The 20,125-nt window shown below is 39.6% G+C and overlaps 1 protein-coding gene across 2 annotated transcripts in view; it reads left to right on the plus strand.

Moving 5' to 3' along the window:
• Window positions 1-20,125, plus strand: part of PAK3 (p21 (RAC1) activated kinase 3) — a 108,794-nt gene that overhangs the window by 45,923 nt on the left and 42,746 nt on the right. For both annotated transcript variants that reach the window (XM_029241515.1, XM_029241516.1), the window contains 3 exons: window positions 1,092-1,129; window positions 10,484-10,615; window positions 11,865-12,030. In XM_029241515.1, coding sequence (XP_029097348.1) covers window positions 1,092-1,129; window positions 10,484-10,615; window positions 11,865-12,030 — 336 coding nt within the window. The remainder of the gene's footprint in view (window positions 1-1,091; window positions 1,130-10,483; window positions 10,616-11,864; window positions 12,031-20,125) is intronic.

A 20,125-nucleotide genomic window follows, 5' to 3' on the forward strand; every position in this document is an offset into this window, starting at 1 on the left:
GTCCCCTGCATCGGCAGGGGACGCGGGTTCGTGCCCCGGTCCGGGAAGATCCCACATGCCGCGGAGCGGCTGGGCCCGTGAGCCATGGCCGCTGAGCCTGCGCGTCCGGAGCCTGTGCTCCGCAACGGGCGAGGCCACAACAGTGAGAGGCCCGCGTACCGGAAAAAAAAAAAAAGAAAGAAAGAAAGAAAGAAGAGAATAGTATCATTAGTGCTCCAGCTATAAAGAGCCCCTACCTCTTGGCATTGGTTTTAGTACAGGGCACATTTTCAGAATTTGTTCTTTATTCCACATTGCCACTGCTTTTTTTTTTTTTTTTTTTTTTTTGGGAGCGCGGGCCTCTCACTGTTGTGGCCTCTCCCGTTGTGGAGCACAGGCTCCAGACGCGCAGGCTCAGCGGCCATGGCTCACGGGCCCAGCCGCTCTGCGCCATGTGGGATCTTCCCGGACCGGGGCACGAACCCGCGTCCCCTGCATCGGCAGGCGGACTCTCAACCACTGCGCCACCAGGGAAGCCCTGCCACTGCTTTTTAACCCTTTTGTTTTTATGTGTCAAATTCTCTCAGTTTATAAAGATGAAATCCTGAAAAAACTATGTTAGAACTCGACAGTATCTGAGTTATTGCTCTATCCTGAAACTCACCATATGTTTTCTTTATGCTCTCGTGTTGAGGCTAACTAATAGCCTAGGAGGGGAAGGGGAAGAAGGGAAGGGGAAAGGAAGGAAGGGTAGAAGGGAGGAAGGGAAATGAGGGAGGGAGGAGGAGAGGGAAGGAGGAAGTCGAGGAGAAATTCTGGATATAGACGTGTAAAATCATACCAGTCAGGAGTAGGTTATCTCAACACTCCTCAGTATAGATGAGATTCACTGGAGGCCTTCATTAAGATCTATAAAATGGGGTGGCGAGAATATGGTGATGATGTAAGGGTGTGAGCTGTTTTAAGAAAAACTAGTCATTTGTCGTAGTATCTATTTAATACTGAATCAGAAAATTTCCTTCTGGTCAAACACATGCAGTTTTTTTAAGCATGGTCTCTAAATGAGGCAGTCTTTATGAAACAAAGGTAATATCTTTATCTTCACTTTTCAGATAAAAGCGCACATGGATACATAGCAGCCCATCCTTCGGTAAGTGAAAAATTGAAAACAGTTTTGTATGATCCGTGTTTCCTGTGGTCCAACAGAAAACAATTGTGCAGATCCTGTTTTTAGATACACATAGAATCCTTTAAAAATATTTTAAAGGTGTAATTTAGATACATAAAATTCACCCATTTTTAAGTGTACAGTTTGATGAGTTTTAGTAAATTTATACACCTGTGCTACCATCACCACAATCTAGTTTTAGAACACTTTCATCACCCCAGTAAGATCTCCCAGGTCTGCCTAGAGTTAACCCCCATCCACCGCACCCTAGCCCTAGGCTATCACTAATCTGGTTTTATAGATTTGTCTTTCTGGACATTTCACATGTAAATGAAATAATACAGTATATGTCCTTTTGGGATTGGCTTTTCTCTCAACGTAATGCTCTTAGGATTCATCCAAGTTGTTGTATTGTATCAATAGTTTGTTCCTTTTTATTGCTAAGTAGTATTCCATGGTATGGCTATACTGCTATTTAACAATTTACCCATTGAAGGGTTTCTAGACTGTTTACAGTTTGGGGCGTTTATAAATAAAGCTACTATGAAAATTCATGCATAAGTCTTTACGTAGACAAATGTTTCTATTTCTTTTACATATAGAATCTTGAAAATAATCATCATAATGATAGAAACTTCTCTTTACTGAACAAATGTGCCAGGCACTAGGCTAATAATACTTTGTATTCACTTAACCATTCCTACAACCCAATTAGGCAAGTCTTATAATTGTCTCCATTTTACAGATGAGGTTCAGAGAGGCGAAATAACTTGTCTAAGGTCATACCACTACATCTTTCGGTGTCACCTGTTCCAACAAAGTGAGACTTTGCCCAAAGTCACATAGATAGTTTTATCAGAGAAGAGACTAGAAAATAAGCAACTTAGCTCAAGGGCCTTGGAAGTGCTACAGTATCTGAAAGAATACCCTTACACAGAAAACAGTCTTAGACAAGGCTTCCCTTTACATGATTTTCATTTTGATATCCTGATAGAAATTATCTCCTGCCTCATTTGCTTCCTTTGGAGTGAAATAATTAGCATTAGTGAAAGTTTCCTCGCCGCTTATTCAGAGTCATGGATAATCAAGCTGATTCTTCCTTTTATAGAGGACAAATGCTGGCCTGCTTGATGTCACCCTGGGCAGCCAGTGTGACAGCAGTAAATCATTTCTGGTAAAAACTAAAGGCTCTGAGATAATACGGCAGTGCCTCAAAAATTTAGAAGAGAATTACCACATGATCCAGCAGTTGCACTTCTGGATATATACCCAGAAGAACTGAAAGCAGGGTCTTGAACAGATATTTGAACACCCATATTCATAGCAGCATTACTCATAGTAACCAGAAGGTGGAAGCAACCCAAGTGTCCACCAACAGATGAACGAATAAACAAAAGTGGTATATCCATACAATGGAATATTATTCAGCCTTAAAAAGGAAGGAAATCCTTACCTAGGCTACAACATGGATGAGCCTTTAAGGCATTATGCTAAGTGAAATAATCCAGTCACAAAAAGGCAAATACCGTATGATTCTACCTGTATGAGGTATCTAGAGTAGTCAATATCATAGACACAGAAAGTGATTGCTGGGTGAGGTGGAAATGGGGTGTTGTTGTTTAACGGGTACAAAGTTTTAGTTTTGCAAGATGAAAAGAATTCTGGAGATGGATAGCAGGGATGGATGCACAGCAATATGAATATACGTAACACTCCTGGACTAGACACTTCCAAATGGTTAAGATGGTAAACTTTATGTTATGTCTATTTTACCACAACTAAAAAGAAAACTTAAAAGAGTAAAGGCTCCGGGCATAGGTGTTTAGTCTTATTCCTCCACTTACAAGCTGAGCCACTTTCAGAAAGTGGCTCAGCTTCTGTGACCCTCTCTTTCCTCAGCCTTTAACTGGGAATAATAACAGTACCTACCTCCTAAAACTTGTGTGAATATTGAATATGCTAATGCATATAATATACTTAGTACATTACCTAGCACATACTATGCGTTTATTAAATGTAAGCTACTACTGCTACCATTTGTAGATGGCAACAAAGACGAAAACTCACTCTCTCCATGCGTGAGACTTGTCTGAGGCCATGGTACTGGTGCCTTGTTCAGAATTCTCAGAACAGAGCAGAATGTAGCCCTTCTTTTCTCACTGGTCATTGCCCTCCTTTTGCTTCTTTGCCATGACAGCTTCCTGGGCCTCACTGAAAACAGCACGTGAAGGGAGGTAATAGCAAACTGGGAAAGACAAAAATACCAACCTTCCATGAGCAACACATACCTTACCTCCCTTGATTTAATTACTGTCATTATTGTGCGATACTAGATAAGTATCTTGACAAAGAAATCGTTGTTATCTTTTCAGGTAGTCGGTTATTTTAAACACCAACCTGCTAGGATAGTCTGTGTGTTGGTTTTCATTTTTGTAAACAGCTTATAGCTCCTAGGATATTGGCCTTTTGTTTTTAGCTTGCTTCTATTGGTCTTACTTACAGAATTAAAACTAAATCTACATAATGTTCAAAATATTCCATCAGATCAGAAAAAGGAAACTCATGAACTCACTGCTTGGAGATAAAACAACTGGATATTCACTTATTTAACATGTATTTATCAAGTGCCTCCTTATAAGCACTAGGAAATTTGGAGCTCAGTCTGGTAAAGGAAGAGAAGTATGAACATAAAGAAGCACAGTACCATATGGATCATGTTACATACCATAAAATATGTCCATGTGCTCTGAGAATTCAAAGGAAGGAGCTTACTTTTAGCTGGGGAGGGAAAAGGAAGCAGGCCCTCGTCTTCAAGGGCTTAAGCTCAGTGCCTAGTACAAAATAGGCACTTGGTACGTATTTGTTGAATATTGAATTAGAAAATGCTTCATAGAAAAGGCGGAATTTGAACTAGATCTTTCTTGAAGGTCAGATGCGATTTGGATCTGTGAAGATAAGGAAGGGCATTCTAAGCAAAGCGAAGGCATGATAAAGGGCAGGGTAGTGAAAAGAGCAAGGGGACAAGGGGTATGGGTTTGAATGAAGACTGAGATGCAGGGAAAGGAATCATAGGAGTTAAGCCTTGAAAGTTAAGTTGGAGCCAAATCATAGAAGCCCTTCAGTGGTATTCTAAGGAATCTGGCCTATGTAAGTGTACAGTGGGAAGCCCTTGAAGTTTTGTGGGGCAGGAGAGTTAGGTGAATAAAGTTTATGCTTTAGAAGAGTGATCTGATCGCAAATGTCCAGAATGAATTAAGGACAGAAGGTAAGACTGGATGCAGGGAGACTGACTGGGGAAATATCGCAAGCATCCAAGGCCAGAGGTGATGAGGGCCTACGTGAGATAGTGGCAGTGGGAATGGAGATTAGATTTAAATTCCAAAGATGTTTAGGTTATTGATTAGATGTTGGAGGAAAGGTTGAGGTCAGAGATGATTGCAGGCTTTGGATGCTATGTGGGTGGCCAAAAAGATGAGGGTATTATCTTTCAGGAGATGCATATTTCTGGGAGAAGATGCTGAGTTTCCTATTGGACAGTTTGAGTTCGAAGGTTTAGCAAGACTTCCAGATGGAGATAATTGATTAGGCTACTTGAGTAAGGCTGGGTTTCTATTGATTGAATGAACTGAATTTAGACCCTTAAGGTCAGGTTGGGTCACTTCTTTGGGGCTCAGTAACTTGGGGAATTGCCTCTTGTGTTCTCCTTATGGTTCTAGGGGGAGATTGCACTTCACACTGCTTGTGCTTTTGTTGCATTAGAAACACTCCCAGTAGACCTAGCTATCCTACAGGATGTGATTTAATGGGATTGACTACCCCTTCTCGACATAGCCTGAACTGCTCACAAGTTTTGGCATCTTCTAGTAGCCTGGGTGGGAATCAAAATAGAAACAGTGTTATATTCACTAAATGTGTTAAACTAATGGCAATATAATTAATAATGAATTCAGCGATGCCTCTCATAGTCATATGAATCTGCTTTACTGCCCACTCATGATAGCTTCTTTGGTATTAGTGTTATTAAACGCTAAATACTGTTCAGGGATCTACTCTTCAATTTGAGGCTACTTTGAAATTTGTGTATATTTATTGTACTATTGAGAGTGAAGTAATGCATTGAGAATCCTGAGCTAGTATTTTGAGTGGAAGGTAACAGCAATAATATGAATATGCCGTGATTTGTGCCTAGAGAAACTGGGTGTACGTGTGACAGATGACACTTTTTTGATTTACAGTACTGGCTTATTTTGTTCATCTACATTAGTGCTTTTTTAAAATTTCAGTATGCATTAGAATTGGCTGGATAGCCTGTTAAAATGCAGATTCTAGGGCTCCATTCCCAGAGTAGAATGGAGCCCTGAAATCTGTACTGTAAACAAGCAACGGAGAGGGGCTCTCAGGCCACACTTAGCATTATCTAAAGTCTCCAAAGTCCTTACTTCTTCTTTCTTCGACCTTTAACAATTAAGCTCAACGAAAGGAGAGTTTCCTAAGGTAGTTCCACTAGCTGGTGTATTCTCTAGAGCAGGGTTTACAACTTGGAGTCCATGAATGGGCTTCAGAAGACATATGAACTCTTGAAATTATATGTAAAAATATGTGTCTACCTGTATTTTTCTGGGGAGATAGGCCAAACCCTTTAGAATTGGAAATGAGTCCAAGACCCATTCAGGTTAAGAATAACCTGCCTAGCTCGACTGAATGTGTGGCATAATGACTGTCAAAAATACTTAATTTCAAAAAGACAAAAAATTCCTTACTTGATCTCCATCTGTCTCTATTTTTACAAGTTTAGACATACTAGACATAGTAATCCTCAGCCTGGAAGGAAGAGTGTAGCAACATTATAACTTTGACTCCCCCAAAGGCCATCAAAAAAAGCTGTTAATCAAGGAAAGCTAAGTTTATTACACTTACAGGAGCAAGAAAGAGCACTGCCAGTGTCTTAGAAACGGGAGGTCAAGGGAGAATATCTATAGGGTTTTGGAGCACGGCTATGTGATTTTGAAGCAGGTCTCGCAAGGCAAGAAACGAGTTAAGATTGTGCAGTGTTTCTGCTAAAGTAACTTTGGATTGGGGAATACAGCAAAGTGAGGGTCTTTTAGAGTTTTGGTGAGCAAGCTGTTGTTATTCTTAATAAGTAAATTACTTCAGTTGGTTCAGTCTTATCTTCCAAGAACAAGTATTTCTTAAAGTGAGAAGCTAAGTTATTTTTGCTTGTTCTCAGTATTGTGTAGCATAAGAACAGGAAAATATGCTCCATCTTGATATTGTTTCACACAGGGAAAAGAAAGTATGCCCAGCCCCAGTGTTATTTACACAGGGATGGAAAATCTGTGGAAAAAATACACAGGAGCAAGAAATTATGTTCATTTCAATTCTTAGTACCAAGGCCTGGTATCTATGTGTAATGCTGGGTAGTTAATGCTCCCTGGCCCAACCAACATCCAAAACATAATGTCCACTGAAGGTCACACATTCTTTCCAACCAACCAACATAGCAGCATAGTGTTTGGTCCCAGATAAACAGACATGTATCTTCTTCCTGCCCTGTAAACCCTCAAAGGATGAAAATCTTTAGGTTTTCGAATAGTCCCTTAGTCCATCCTTAGAGACTGGAATGTCCCCCATATGAAATTAGAGCAGTGAGGATAGTAATGAATGTTAAGAATCAGTCGGTGAAATTTTGCAGGTGGATCTTCTCTAGTAAATTAGCGAGAACTGAAATGTGCAAGGCTACCTCTTGGCCAGTAGGCACTGGGTGGTCTTTGTACCAGTTTAAGGGTTGGGCCATTTTTAGATCCTCATAGGCTGTATATACGCTCTCACTTATGGAGGACGTGTGATGCATTGTATCAAATATATCAAGTATATTAAAGGGCCTCTATATCCCACTTTTTATTTTTGCTATAAACTTTTAAAAGTAATTTTTAAAATGTTAATTTTGAGATTATTTGATCATAAGTAGCACTTAATTTATGGTTAGGTGTAATTTCTTAGAAATCATTGTGAATACTCAAGAATTGTTGCTAAATAGAACAGCCTAACCTATAATTTGTTTTTTAATATAATGAAATTTCTATAAATACTAAATTTAAATAACTAATTAATTAAGTTGACATATATTATACTTAACAGACATTTAATTAGACATTAACTGACTTAAATTTTATCATTTTCTTGTGGCACTTTGGAGCCGATGATTTATTTCTGAGTTCAAATCTTTTCATAGGCACACGTAAAGCTTCTTATTCCTAGGCATGGTTCATATTGCCTAATGAATAAAATAGCATTGTTTGCCATATAGAAACTAGTCAATTTATATGCAGGTTCTGCCCATCTACCAAGGAACAGTGATTAGTTGCATTCTGGATCCCAGCTGGCATAAGATAGAGTAGAAGCTTCTGGAACAAAATAATATCAAAGCAAATACCATTAATCCAAAGGCAACTTCTCCCTGTGCCCTGAGGTGCCCTGAAGAATTAGTCTTTCACAAAAAGAAACTGATTTTTTATCTAGAAATATAACGTCATTAATATACGTTGCTATCCACGCTGCCACAACCCGATGTAATAGCCCAGCTGTTTTGGCTAAATTAAGAATAAATAAGCTGTACACCTGAAACTAACACAACATTGTTAGTCAACTATACGCCAATATAAAATAAAAATTTAAAAAAATAGAAAAACAATATCAAGTAAGCATATAAACTTCAATCTATAAACCACTCAGCGTATATATCAGGCAATCAAATATTCTTTCAAATTTATAAATTCTAAGTTGTCTTGTCCCAGTATATAAATCTTGCTGGCTCCAATAAGATATATGGTTATACCTGTTACACCACCGTAGGTTTATACATGATTATAGAAAATCCACAGTGAATTTAAATCACAGACTGAGGTCCTTTGATGTAACAGTCTATTAGTAGGCTGTCTGCATCTGCCCCAGGAACTTTGTCCTCGAGGAATGAAAATTCTTTCTAGTCTCCAAAGAAGATATACAGATTGCCAACAAACGCATAAAAGAACGCTCAACATCACTAATCATTAGAGAAGCGCAAATCAAAACTGAAATGAGATATCACCTCACACCAGTCAGAATGGCCATCATCAAAAAATCTACAAACAATAAATGCTGGAGAGGGTGTGGAGAAAAGGGAACCCTCTTGCACTGTTGGTGGGAATGTAAATTGATACAGCCACTATGGAGAACAGTATGGAGGTTCCTTAAAAAACTACAAATAGAACTACCATAGGACCCAGCAATCCCACTACTGGGCATATACCCTGAGAAAACCATCATTCAAAAAGAGTCATGTACCAAAATGTTCATTGCAGCTCTATTTACAATAGCCAGGTCATGGAAGCAACCTAAGTGTCCCTCGACAGATGAATGGACAAAGAAGATGTGGCACATATATACAATGGAATATTACTCAGCCATAAAAAGAAATGAAATTGAGTTATTTGTAGTGAGGTGGATGGACCTCGAGTCTGTCATACAGAGTGAAGTAAGTCAGAAAGAGAAAAACAAAGACCATATGCTAACACACATATAAGGAATCTAAGAAAAAAAATGGTTCTGAAGAACCTAGGGGCAGGACAGGAATAAAGATGCAGATGTAGAGAATGGACTTGAGGACACAGGGAGGGAGAAGGGTAAGCTGGGACGAAGTGAGAGAGTGGCATGGACATATATACCCTAACAAATGTGAAATAGATAGCTAGTGGGAAGCAGCCGCATAGCACAGGGAGATCAGCTCAGTGCTTTGTGACCACCTAGAGGGGTGGGATAGGGAGGGTGGGAGGGAGGGAGATGCAAGAGGGAAGACATATGGGGCTATATGTATATGCATAGCTGATTCACTTTGTTATAAAGCAGAAACTAACACACCATTGTAAAGCAATTATACTCCAATAAAGATGTGAAAGAAAGAAAGAAGAAAGAAAGATAGAAAGAAAGAAAGAGAAAGAAAGAAAGAAAATTCTTTTTAGGCTTAGCCTGAGCCAGTGTACTCAAAGGCATAAATAAAAAATAAACAAGTACACACACACACAGGCACACACACATAACAAAAACTCAAAAACCATCTATAATAGTGCTGTCCAACAGAAATGTAATAAAAGCCATATGTGTAACTTTAAATTTTCTGATTTTCATTTTTAAAAGTAAAAAGCAATAGGTGAAATTAATTTTAATAATATATTTTATTTAACCCAACATATTAAAATATTTTTATTTCAACATACACTCAATATAAAAAGCATTAAGGAAATATTTTATATTTTTTTCTTATTATGTATTCAGTGTCTGGTATGTAGTTTTCACTTACACCTTACATCTCAACTCAGACTAGCCACATTTTAAGTGTTGAATCGCCATCATACTGAACAACAAAGACCTATATCATAGTTCAGTGATTTTTAAACTTAAGCAAGCATCAGGATCACCTGGAAGGCTTGTTATAGCACAGATTGCTGGGTCCCACCCCCAGAATTTGATTCATAGGTCTGGATAGAGTCCAAGAATTTGCATTTCTAACAAGTTCCTTGATAATGCTAATGATGCTGACCTGGGGACCACACTTTGAGTACCATGGCCATAGTTATTTCAAAATCCACCTTTGGTACAATTTTACCCCTGCATTAATGTGAATGATCAAGAACCAACCCTAGATACTGTGGTTGCTGTCATTATTTTTGGTGTTATTGAAATTTTTCTCATTGCAAATCATCATTTACCTGTTGATTGAGATTGAAAGTTATTTATGTAGATGAGTATTCCTTAAATCTTCATGTCTGTTATTCTCTGAGTGCTTCTTTCCAGGAGGCTGAACAGGAAAGAAACATTTATGGGCTTGCTTGTACTTAGTGAATATTTGCAGAGCTGTATTTATGCCATATCCATATGCATGCTCTGATCTTTAGGCACAAAATAGCCATTTGCTGGTTGACAAACTGTCAGTCAACACATTGACAATCTGCCCGGTACCGATTCAAGGCGTTAATAGCAATTAATTTGATTTTTAAAATATATTCATTGATTTCACAAACACTGAACTTGAAAATGTTCAATGAATAGCTCACTGTTTTTGAGCTCAGTGGAAAATAAAAGGAATTTTTAAAATTTCATGGTGCTTAAATCCTGACCTGAATTTATCTCTGAATGTGGGCAGGTTCTGGCCACCAAATTGTAGATGGTTCTGCGCATTTGTAAAAGATGAAGTTCCTTCCTATCCCTACATGCTTAGATATTTTATCTCCCTTTTCTCACTTCTGAAGAAAAACAATGAGGAGTTAAGATCTGGCCTTTAAACTTTGTTTTTACCGTAAGAGTACAAAAACAGCATCAGAGCCTCCTTTGGCTCCCCCTGTGTCTGAAGAAGAAGATGAAGAAGAGGAAGAAGAAGAAGACGACAATGAGCCGCCACCAGTCATTGCACCAAGACCAGAGCATACAAAATCAGTAAGTCCCAAGTGACCGTGTTTCCAAATGATTCAACAGATGTCCTTTGGCATAGTCCTAGAGTCAGAATCTAGTTAATCACCTAGTATCTGTTGAGCATCTATGTTCCCGGAACTAGAGTATAAGATAAAAATCTCACTGGGGTTGCTGTTTGAGGATGCAGATTAACACATGACAATTAGAGAATAATACCAAGCAATATACAAATAAGTGCTAAATTTTAAAACTGCTGCAGAAGTTAAGAAAGAGAACAAAAGCCATGGGAATCTGGTAGGAAGAATTGCATACGCAGAGGCACCAAGACCACAATTAGCACAGCATGTTTGGGGGCCTCAAAAGACTAGCTCCTGAGAGCTTTCAAGGGCAGTATACTTGAAGCAACTTAAAGATCTTTTTTGATAGAAATCACTTGTCCTTAAAAACTCATTAAAGGTTGAGGGGCAGGGTGGAGGGAGGAATGAATAGGTGGAGCACAGAAGATTTTTAGAGCAGAGAAAATACTCTGTGTGATACCATGATGATGGATGCATGTCATTATACATTCATCCAAACCCATAGAATGTGCATTAAGAGTGAACCATATGATTGATGGATTGAAAGTGATGAAAAATAGGGTACTTGAATATCATAATCCTATTGGTCCACGCTCTGTGTGGCCAAAAATACAACAGCCCAACTCTACCTTCATTATAGTTTGTTCCTCTAGTTCCTCCTACTTGACTTCTGTAGGTAAATACAGTTCGGTAAGTATCTCTACAGAAATTGATGGCCCTGGAGGCTGCCATCCCATATAAAGGATAATGGGAGACAGAAAAGGCATTTCTGAAAAGAAAGACTCAGAGGGGAAGGCCAAACATAAATTTTGAGAATTAGAAGAGAGATATCAGGCATAATCAGACCCTAAAACTTTAGGAAAGTGATTTAATTGTCTAAGGTCTTACAACTCTTTAGTTATAGAATTTTCACTAGTATCTGTATTACCCATACCCAATTAGTGATTTTGGATTCAAGGAACATTGAATTTATTAATGATCTACAAAAATGGATACTTCTGAAGTCGTTATTGTAAAGGATACATCTAACAATTATGAAAGTACATGATAATAAATCATTGTGTGTATGTGTAAAAAAACAAGAGTGAACCATATGTAAACTATGGACTTTGAGTGATCCTGATGTGTCAATGTAGGTTCATCAATTGTAGCATTATTTTGGTCTTTAATCTGTAACCAGATTTTTTGTCTTTAAGATCTACACTCGTTCCGTGGTTGAATCCATTGCTTCACCAGCAGCACCAAATAAAGAGGTCACACCACCTTCTGCTGAGAACGCCAATTCCAGTACTTTGTATAGAAACACAGATCGGCAAAGGAAAAAATCCAAGATGACAGATGAGGAGATCCTAGAGAAGCTAAGTGAGTTGGTTTTTGTTTTGCCATCATTAGTCTCTTCATGAGAGGGTTTCTCCACCTAGAGTGGGGATTGAACCTTTAAAAATTTGAACCTGCTTGCATGAACTCCAGGCTCCCTGACATCACAAGATGAAAAGTTTGAGACTCACTATGTATTCCAGATCACCCCCTCCCTCATACTCCTAATTGCACAAAAACCAAGCATTTTCACTTGAAAAACATCAAGTAAGGTGAAAACTTCACTAAATGAATTAAGTAGTAAGTTTTATTTTAAGATTATACCCCCAGAGGGGATCAGTCTGGTGAAAAACATCTTATGATCATACCCCCAGGGGCCCCCACCTGATCAATCATGATGGATAGTTCAACCTCAAAACCCAACACAGTCAATCAAATGGGTGGCCACGATAAAATTGCCTTTTCTCTTAATTTAGGAACATTGCTATGTGGACAGGGAGGCAGGGCCAGCAAATGCTCACAGCCTCCTTCCTGCAGTGTCATTAGTGTACCCAGTGTACCCAGTGTCATTAGTGTACCCAGGCTTGTGCATACACACTCGCTCCATTTTACAAAACACTCCTCTTCCACTTAGCTTTCTGAGTCAAAGAGATTTAAAAAAAATCCTCTGTTGAAAAGAGTCAAAGTTCTGTGAAGCACATTCATTAAACTCATACTACAAAAGCATCTAACAAATCACTAGTTATCTACAGTTCGTGCCTCCAATCTGACTAACTCCTACTCATCCTTCAAACCTCAGCTCAAAAGACACCTCCTCAGGAAAGCCCTCCTTGTCTCTCTCAGTCTGAGTCAATGGACCTTCTTTTCACTGCCTTTATTGCAGCAAATATCACACTGTACTTGTCTGTCTCCTTCACTAGACTGGGAGCTCTTTAAAGACAGAGATTGTGCCTTCTTTTCCCGTACATCCAGCTCTAATAAAGTGCCTGGTACAGAAAGGCACTTAACGGATGCTTGTTGATTGAATGGGTGAAAAAATGAGCAGACAAATGCATCTTTACTGGGTTCCTACTTACGTGTTCTATGCCAGAGTCTTTGGAGGAAACCATAGAAAAACGATTTCCTGATATTAAGAAACTTACAATTTTATTTGGAAGATAAGATTTAATAGTGTGATACAATGAGAGAATAGGAGGCCATCTTGTTTCATGCAACTGTCTGTCTAAAAGAACTCAGGAAAGGAAGAGAGCAGTGCAGGCTATAGGCCACAGGAAGACTCTGCAGAGGTGGTCGTAGGGCCATTTTGCCCTCCAGGGGACATTTGGCAATATCTGGAGACATGTTTATTGTCACAGCACAGGGAATGCCACTGGCATCTAGTGGATGGAGGCTAAGGATGCTTATAAACACTCTATAATGCAAAGGGTAGCCTCCTTCCTTTCCCCTCTGCGACAAAGAATTATTCAGCCCCAAATGTCAACAGTGCTGATGTTGAGGCAGTCTGACACAGAGGTATTTGGAAAGGCAAAGGTTTGGGTTGCAGTTGTCAGCGCTCAGAACTGGAATTGAGGGACTTTAGCCAACCGACTTTACTGTACACGATCAAACATGCCTCTAGTGCTAATACCAACTCTTTCCTTAATAACAACAGCAATAATTCCCATTTATTAAGTGCCTTCTCTGCTGACCACTTCACATACATTATCAAGTTTAATTTTCACAGTAATCCCTTGTGGTAGATTTTCATAGCCTCGTTTTATAGATCAGTGAAAGTACACCTCCAAAAGCTGGAGTGACCAGATCACCAAACTAATGAGTGGCAGAGCCAGAGTTGGAATTCATATCTGTTTGCCTTCAAAGCTTATACTGTTTCCATTACCCACTTTGCTTCTGCATTTGCCAGCTGTCTGTTTGTGTAAAAGGGAAGGAATAAAGGAAAGAATTGCCTGGATAATTTCAGTTCAAGTATTCAGACAATTGCCTCAGTTTTTTTCCTTTCCTTTACAAGACCTGTGAGAATATATCAGATTTTAAAAATCTAGCAGCCTCGCTTTAGTAAAATTGATTATTTGATAACTGTTTCGAGTCTCAGTAGATTTATTATAATGAAAATACATTTATAGCTTTCTTAAGTTCACTGACAGAGAAACAGTCATTACTTTGAGGCGGGGGCAAGATCTTGTTTTGCTTGCGAACTGTAAGGGTTCTGGAGCTGTGGTTTTTGTAATTTGTTGTTTATTCTGCCCTACACTGAGCAACATGATGAAGAGGGAAAAGCCATGTTTGATTACATTTTTAATTAAGAATTAAGTCAGTTTTTTTCTCTATTGGAGAATGCTTGGGCCTAGAGAGAATCTTTTTCCCTCCAGCCTGTGGGCCACCTGCAACTCTCAACCCTACCTTGTGCTCACAGATGTCGGCAGGGCACACCTGCCAAGAAATGGAGGAGTGTTTTTCACGAAGCAAATCCAGGCTGAGCTTTACTGCAAAGTCTGTCTTTCCTGCTTCTGCTTCACCGTCACCCTCTCTGGGCCCTGTCTCTGCCACTTACTCGCTTATATAACCTTAAGCTAGTTATTTAACCCCTCTGAACCTTCATTTCTTATTGGCCAAATGGGGATGAGAATCGTAACTACATTTTAGGACTCTGTCTACAGGATGGATTTTATGTAGCCCAACCTATGGCTAAGAGGACAGGTATTGGCGTCAGAAAGGCCCAGATTCAAATCACAAGCCCATTGCTCCCAGCTGTGTCACTTTAGGCAAGTTATTTTAACTTTTCTGGACCTCTTTTTCCTCATTAAGAAAAATGGGGATAATAATGGTACCAACCTTATAGCATTATGATAATTCAATGAGAATAATGTATGTAAAAACCTCCAGCAACAGTACTTGGTACACAATAGGTGCTCAATAAATGGTAGTTACTATTTTATTACATGAATATAAAGCCTTATTAAGATAATACAATAGGACAGACTTTGAAGTGAATCATAACTGAGTCTGAGTGAGTCATAGACCCAGACCAGCTGTGTGTCCTTAGACAAGTCACTGAACTCCTCTAAAATTTAGTGTCTTCATCTGAAAAATGGAGACGATTGTACTGGTATAATGGGGATTTTGTGAGGACCAAACGAGGCAAAGTATGTAAGCCACCCAGCACAATAAATAGTTGCTTAGAATTATTATGCTGTGTTTTCCACCATGAGAGCAACCGTATTTTTCACTATAAAAAATTGGGGGGCTTCCCTGGCGGCACAGTGGTTGAGAGTCCGCCTGCCGATGCAGGGGACACGGGTTCGTGCCCCGGTCCGGGAGGATCCCACATGCCGCAGAGCGGCTGGGCCCGTGAGCCATGGCCCCTGAGCCTGCGCGTCCGGAGCCTGTGCTCCGCAACGGGAGAGGCCACAACAGTGAGAGGCCCGCGTACCGCAAAAAAAAAAAAAAAAAAAAAAAAAAAAATTGGGGCCTAGGATATTCAGGGGGACAGAATGTTTGAAGCCAGCAATAATCCCAGATGTATGGGCCCTGTACAGAAATCACTGAGGAGGAGGGGCTTGGGGAAGGAGTAAAGGAGCCTGTACTAAGAGGCAAAGGAGAGGGAAAAGGGAGACAGGGAGGTAGGAAAATGGCCTACGGCCCATACCAGGGTGGACCCCACCATAAGCGTGGGGAGGAGGGGAGGGCGGCCTCACCTTCAGTCTCAGGGATCTGATTACTATGACGTGGGCAGCCCAGACCACAGAGCTGTCAGGCTATTCTTCTTCCACACAGATACTGATTGTGGGAGCCAGACCATGGGATCATTAATGGCTGAAATGAACAGATCATCTTTCAGTTTTACACAGACAGATAGCCTGGGTCTGCCTTGTTCATTGTGGTCTGGTCTGAATCTGCTGGAAAATAAAGAAACCCCTACATTTTAGTGAAATTTTTCAAAAGGTGCTGACTGTCAGCAGAATTGTGCAATCACCTCCTCCTCTAGTCCCTCCCCTCCCCCAGCATTCCCCACTCAAAACTCTTTCTCCGAATCCCCCCTCAGATAGAACTAATATTAGTTTAGAGAGTTCTTTTGCTTTTTCTCAGAAATCAAAACCTTCATTATGCCAAACAGACAGTCTTTTAATGCTTGGAGTTCAACTTAGTTTCCTTGATATGTAGGAGAACACACTGATGGGCTTTTCTGTCACTGAAACCACATCATGAAGCCTATTTTCAAACACTAGTATTTAGTGATTTCTTAAATCCTTGTACTTTAAAGTGAATGGTTTGTTTCTCGTTTAGGAAATTGCTCTGGTTGGAAGTTGTTCTGGTACTGCCATCATTTTTTCCTTTTGATGTTGAGTTGCTGATTTTTGTCTCTTTATCCCTATTGTGTACCAATGTTTTCTCCTTTCTTTAGTATAATTTATGAACACAAATTATAATGGCTCTGATGAAAGAGGTCACTGTAAAAGCTTGTTTTGTAATTCGGAATTGTACACAAGGCCGGCTGTTCACTTGCTTAGTTAGCATCAGTAGATGGCAGCACACACGCTCCTGTGACCGGTGATGGGCATGAGGACGCCATTTTATTAGAATAGCAGTTAAATTCAGAAGCAGAAGCGCATCAAAATGGTTGTCTTTTGGTAATCCTCATGAAAGGATTTATTCCCAGTTGTTGTTGTTGTTGTTTTTATCCTGCATACCATGGAAATAAAAGTTGAATAATTTACTGCCATAAAGCCTCATTAATAGAGACACAGATGTAGAGAACAAATGTATGGACACCAAGGGGGGAAAGCAAGGCGTCGGAGGTGGGAGGTTGGATGAGTTGGGAGATTGGGGTTGACATATATACACTAATATGTATAAAATAGATAACTAATAAGAACCTGCTGTATAAAAATAAAATAAAATAAAAACCTCATTAACTAAAGCCTGCCAATTGGAATTGGTCATAATTCAGAAAGTGGCTTGGGCTGAAGCTTATTTGCTTTTGTTCAGTCTATGGAAAAGAGTTTGCTCAGCAACTTAATAGTATAACTTTCTTAGAAGACTTTAAACTGCTTAATAAAACTGTGGTTTCAAGTGACTTTAAAATCGTCATTTCATTTAAAAATTTTTTAAGTTCCAGGTCCTTACCCATTCACAGCTGGCTTGAAGGAAGGTAGTTCTCAGTGATGTAGAAATCTGTGAGACAATTTGAAAAGTGAAATAGCAACTCAGAATTAAATTGGTGGTATTCTATAGAGATAGCTCAAGTAAAATACATTCTCTAACCCCTGCCTTAAAATACGGGACATTTACTAAATGAAATTCCTAATTTTATTTGAGTTTAATTCAATAGACATTTATTGAGTAACCAATGTATTTCACATACAGCATTATATGGGGAAGCACTGAGGATGCAGAGATGAATAAGACATGGCCCCTGTCCTTACGACACAGTCTATAAGGGGATGTCAAATACACAGATATAGGTGGATGGTATATTAAGTACAGAGAAGGAGAACAAGAGCAAAAACAAGAAAAAAAGCAAAAGCGGAGGCAGAAAGAGAGAGAGAGAGAGAGGGTACAATGGCAGTACAGAGAAGGGAAATTATTAACTTTATTCCAAAAAAATCAGGGAAGGCTTTCTAGAGGAGGCATAACTGAAGCTGAGTTGAAGAGTGAATAAGGACTTGCCAGGAAGAAAACTTAAGAAGGACATTGCAGGCAGAGAATAGCATGTAAAGAAAGTATAAAAGTATATGGTTGGGAACATTAACTTATTCAGTGCCCCTTGAATATATCAGTAGAATTGGTGGTGGATATGGGGACTGGAGTTTTAAGAGAGGGAGCCAAGTCGCTAAGCAGGATCTGATCATGAGCTACAATTCGTTTGTTACGGTGAGAGCATGAGGTTCTAGTGGGGAAGTGGGGAAGATGAGATGGAGAATGAAGCAAGAGCCGGATACAAAGAACCTTGCATTCCATGCCAAGGCGTTTGAGCTTTACCCTGTAGGTGTTGAGGAAGCATCCAGGACCCCTGAACCAGAACGTGATCAGGTCTGCACTTAGAGCATCCTGACATAGGTGTGGAGCCTGGACTCGAGTGGGCAGAGGCTGGAAATTCTGAATCCAGTTAGGAGGCTGTCGGAATAGCCCAAACAAAAAATGGTGAGGGCCTAACTAGAACAGTAGTGATGAGGAGACGACAGATTCAGAGAGTATCTAGGAGGTTAACAGATATAGGCCCAGGACTCAGTGGACAACTACACACATGGGGAGTGAAGGTAAGGGATAAGTCAGGGTGACTCCCAGATCTCTGACTCGGGCTACTGAGTAGACAGATTGTTGTACCATTGACTGAGATTTGGGAATACAAGAGGAAAAGAATTACAACGACTCACATATCGTGACTCTTACTTAACCTAACTGAAACATGGACTTCTCTCACGAAAAACAAACAACAACAAACCTAACAACCATGGATGAACAATCCATGAATGAAACATGTTTTTTTCCAGGTATACTGTCTACGGGTAGATCTGAATTAAGTTGTTCACTAGCCCAGAAAATAGATCATGTCTAAAGTAGCACGAAGTATCGTCTGTAGCACACAGTTTAGCTCTTGAATGCGTATTTCCTTGTTCACATTCATTTAGTCAGCAAATTCAGTGGCAGCCACTGTTCTGGGCACTGAAGTTACAGGGATGAAAAGACAAGCTTCCTGCCCTCAGAAAGAAGCATGTAAGTCTCATTAGAATGATCAGAGAAGAATATTGACATTACACTTAAATAATAAATAGGAATTCATGGGTTTGATAGGAAAGGGAAAGGGGGAGCATGTCTAAAGACCAAAGCCTTGGATAGTGATGGTGTTGCTAGGATATAAAGTCGGAGGGACGGAGAGGAAAGGAATAATATGAGGTTAGACTGGTTAGGTAGGAGCTAGATGCTGCTGGATGGTAAAGGGCCTTCTATGCCAGACTAAGAAATTTGAAATTGATCCTTTAGTAAGGGGGAACTTTTGACGATTTATGGATAATGGAGTGAAATCACTCTGAAGTAGGCTGACCTCACATCTCAGTTTATCCAAGACAGTCTTCGTTTATGAGTTACATGGGTACCCTATTCCAAAGGCATTGTGGACAAGGAATTAGAGAAGGCAGAGTTTAGAGGTAGGTGACGACTAGCACAATTGTTTGAACAAGAGATGTTGAGGACCTGAACAATGGCAGTGGCCATGGGTATGAAGAGGAGGGAATGGATAAGAGTGACAATTAGGAGATAGACTCCACAGACCTTCTCTAGATTAGTTCATGTGTATAAATCTTGTTATACTAACTGACTCTACACTTCTCTGAATAGGGGCCATGTTAGTAAGATATAACTTAAAGGTAATGATACTGATTTTTGCTTCCATAAGGAAAGAAGGGAGGGCCAGAAGTATCCAAATAAATGATTCCCTTCAAAGTAGTCCACTTGAGAACTTATTCCCACGATGCTGCCATGGCACGGAATTTTTCTGTACCTATTTGAGCATTGCATTGGAGAGTCAATGTCACTTCCTTTAGATTTATTCTGAGTGGTGGCAAGTATTGATCCTCTGAGTAGTGGACTGGAAATTTTGAAATTGCAAAAACCAATATTTTTTCCCAGAGCCAAACATGATAAATTAATCGTTTTCTTGTGTGGCTTGTAAACTTACTCCACAATGTTTGGAACAGCCTATAGAAACAGAAAGTAGGTGAGTGGTTGCCTAGGGATGGGTTGGTAAGCAAAGAGGGGATCAAGAGTGACTGCTAACGGGTAAGCAAAGAGGGGATCAAGAGTGACTGCTAACGGGTACAAGATTTCTTTCTAGGATGATAAAGATGTTCTAAAATGAGATCATGGTAAAATTTAGTAAATTTGCACAACTCTAAAAATTTACTAAAAGCCACTGAATTGTACACTTTGAGTGAACTTTATGGTATGGAAATCATATCTCAGTAAAGCTGTTAAAAATGTTTGGAGTGCTAATAGGGGCCTAGGTTCAGGGATGTATGGAGTTATTTTAGGATTTTATTTTATAATCATACAAATTTTTATTAAGGTATAGTTGTTTTACAATATTATATTAGTTTCAGGTGTACAGAGATATAAGTTTTTTAAAAACAGTAAGCCTCATTAC

Source organism: Monodon monoceros, unplaced genomic scaffold (genome assembly GCF_005190385.1).
Source record: "Monodon monoceros isolate NGI ecotype Baffin Bay Population unplaced genomic scaffold, NGI_Narwhal_1 Super_Scaffold_22, whole genome shotgun sequence".
Taxonomy (NCBI): Eukaryota; Metazoa; Chordata; class Mammalia; order Artiodactyla; family Monodontidae; genus Monodon; species Monodon monoceros.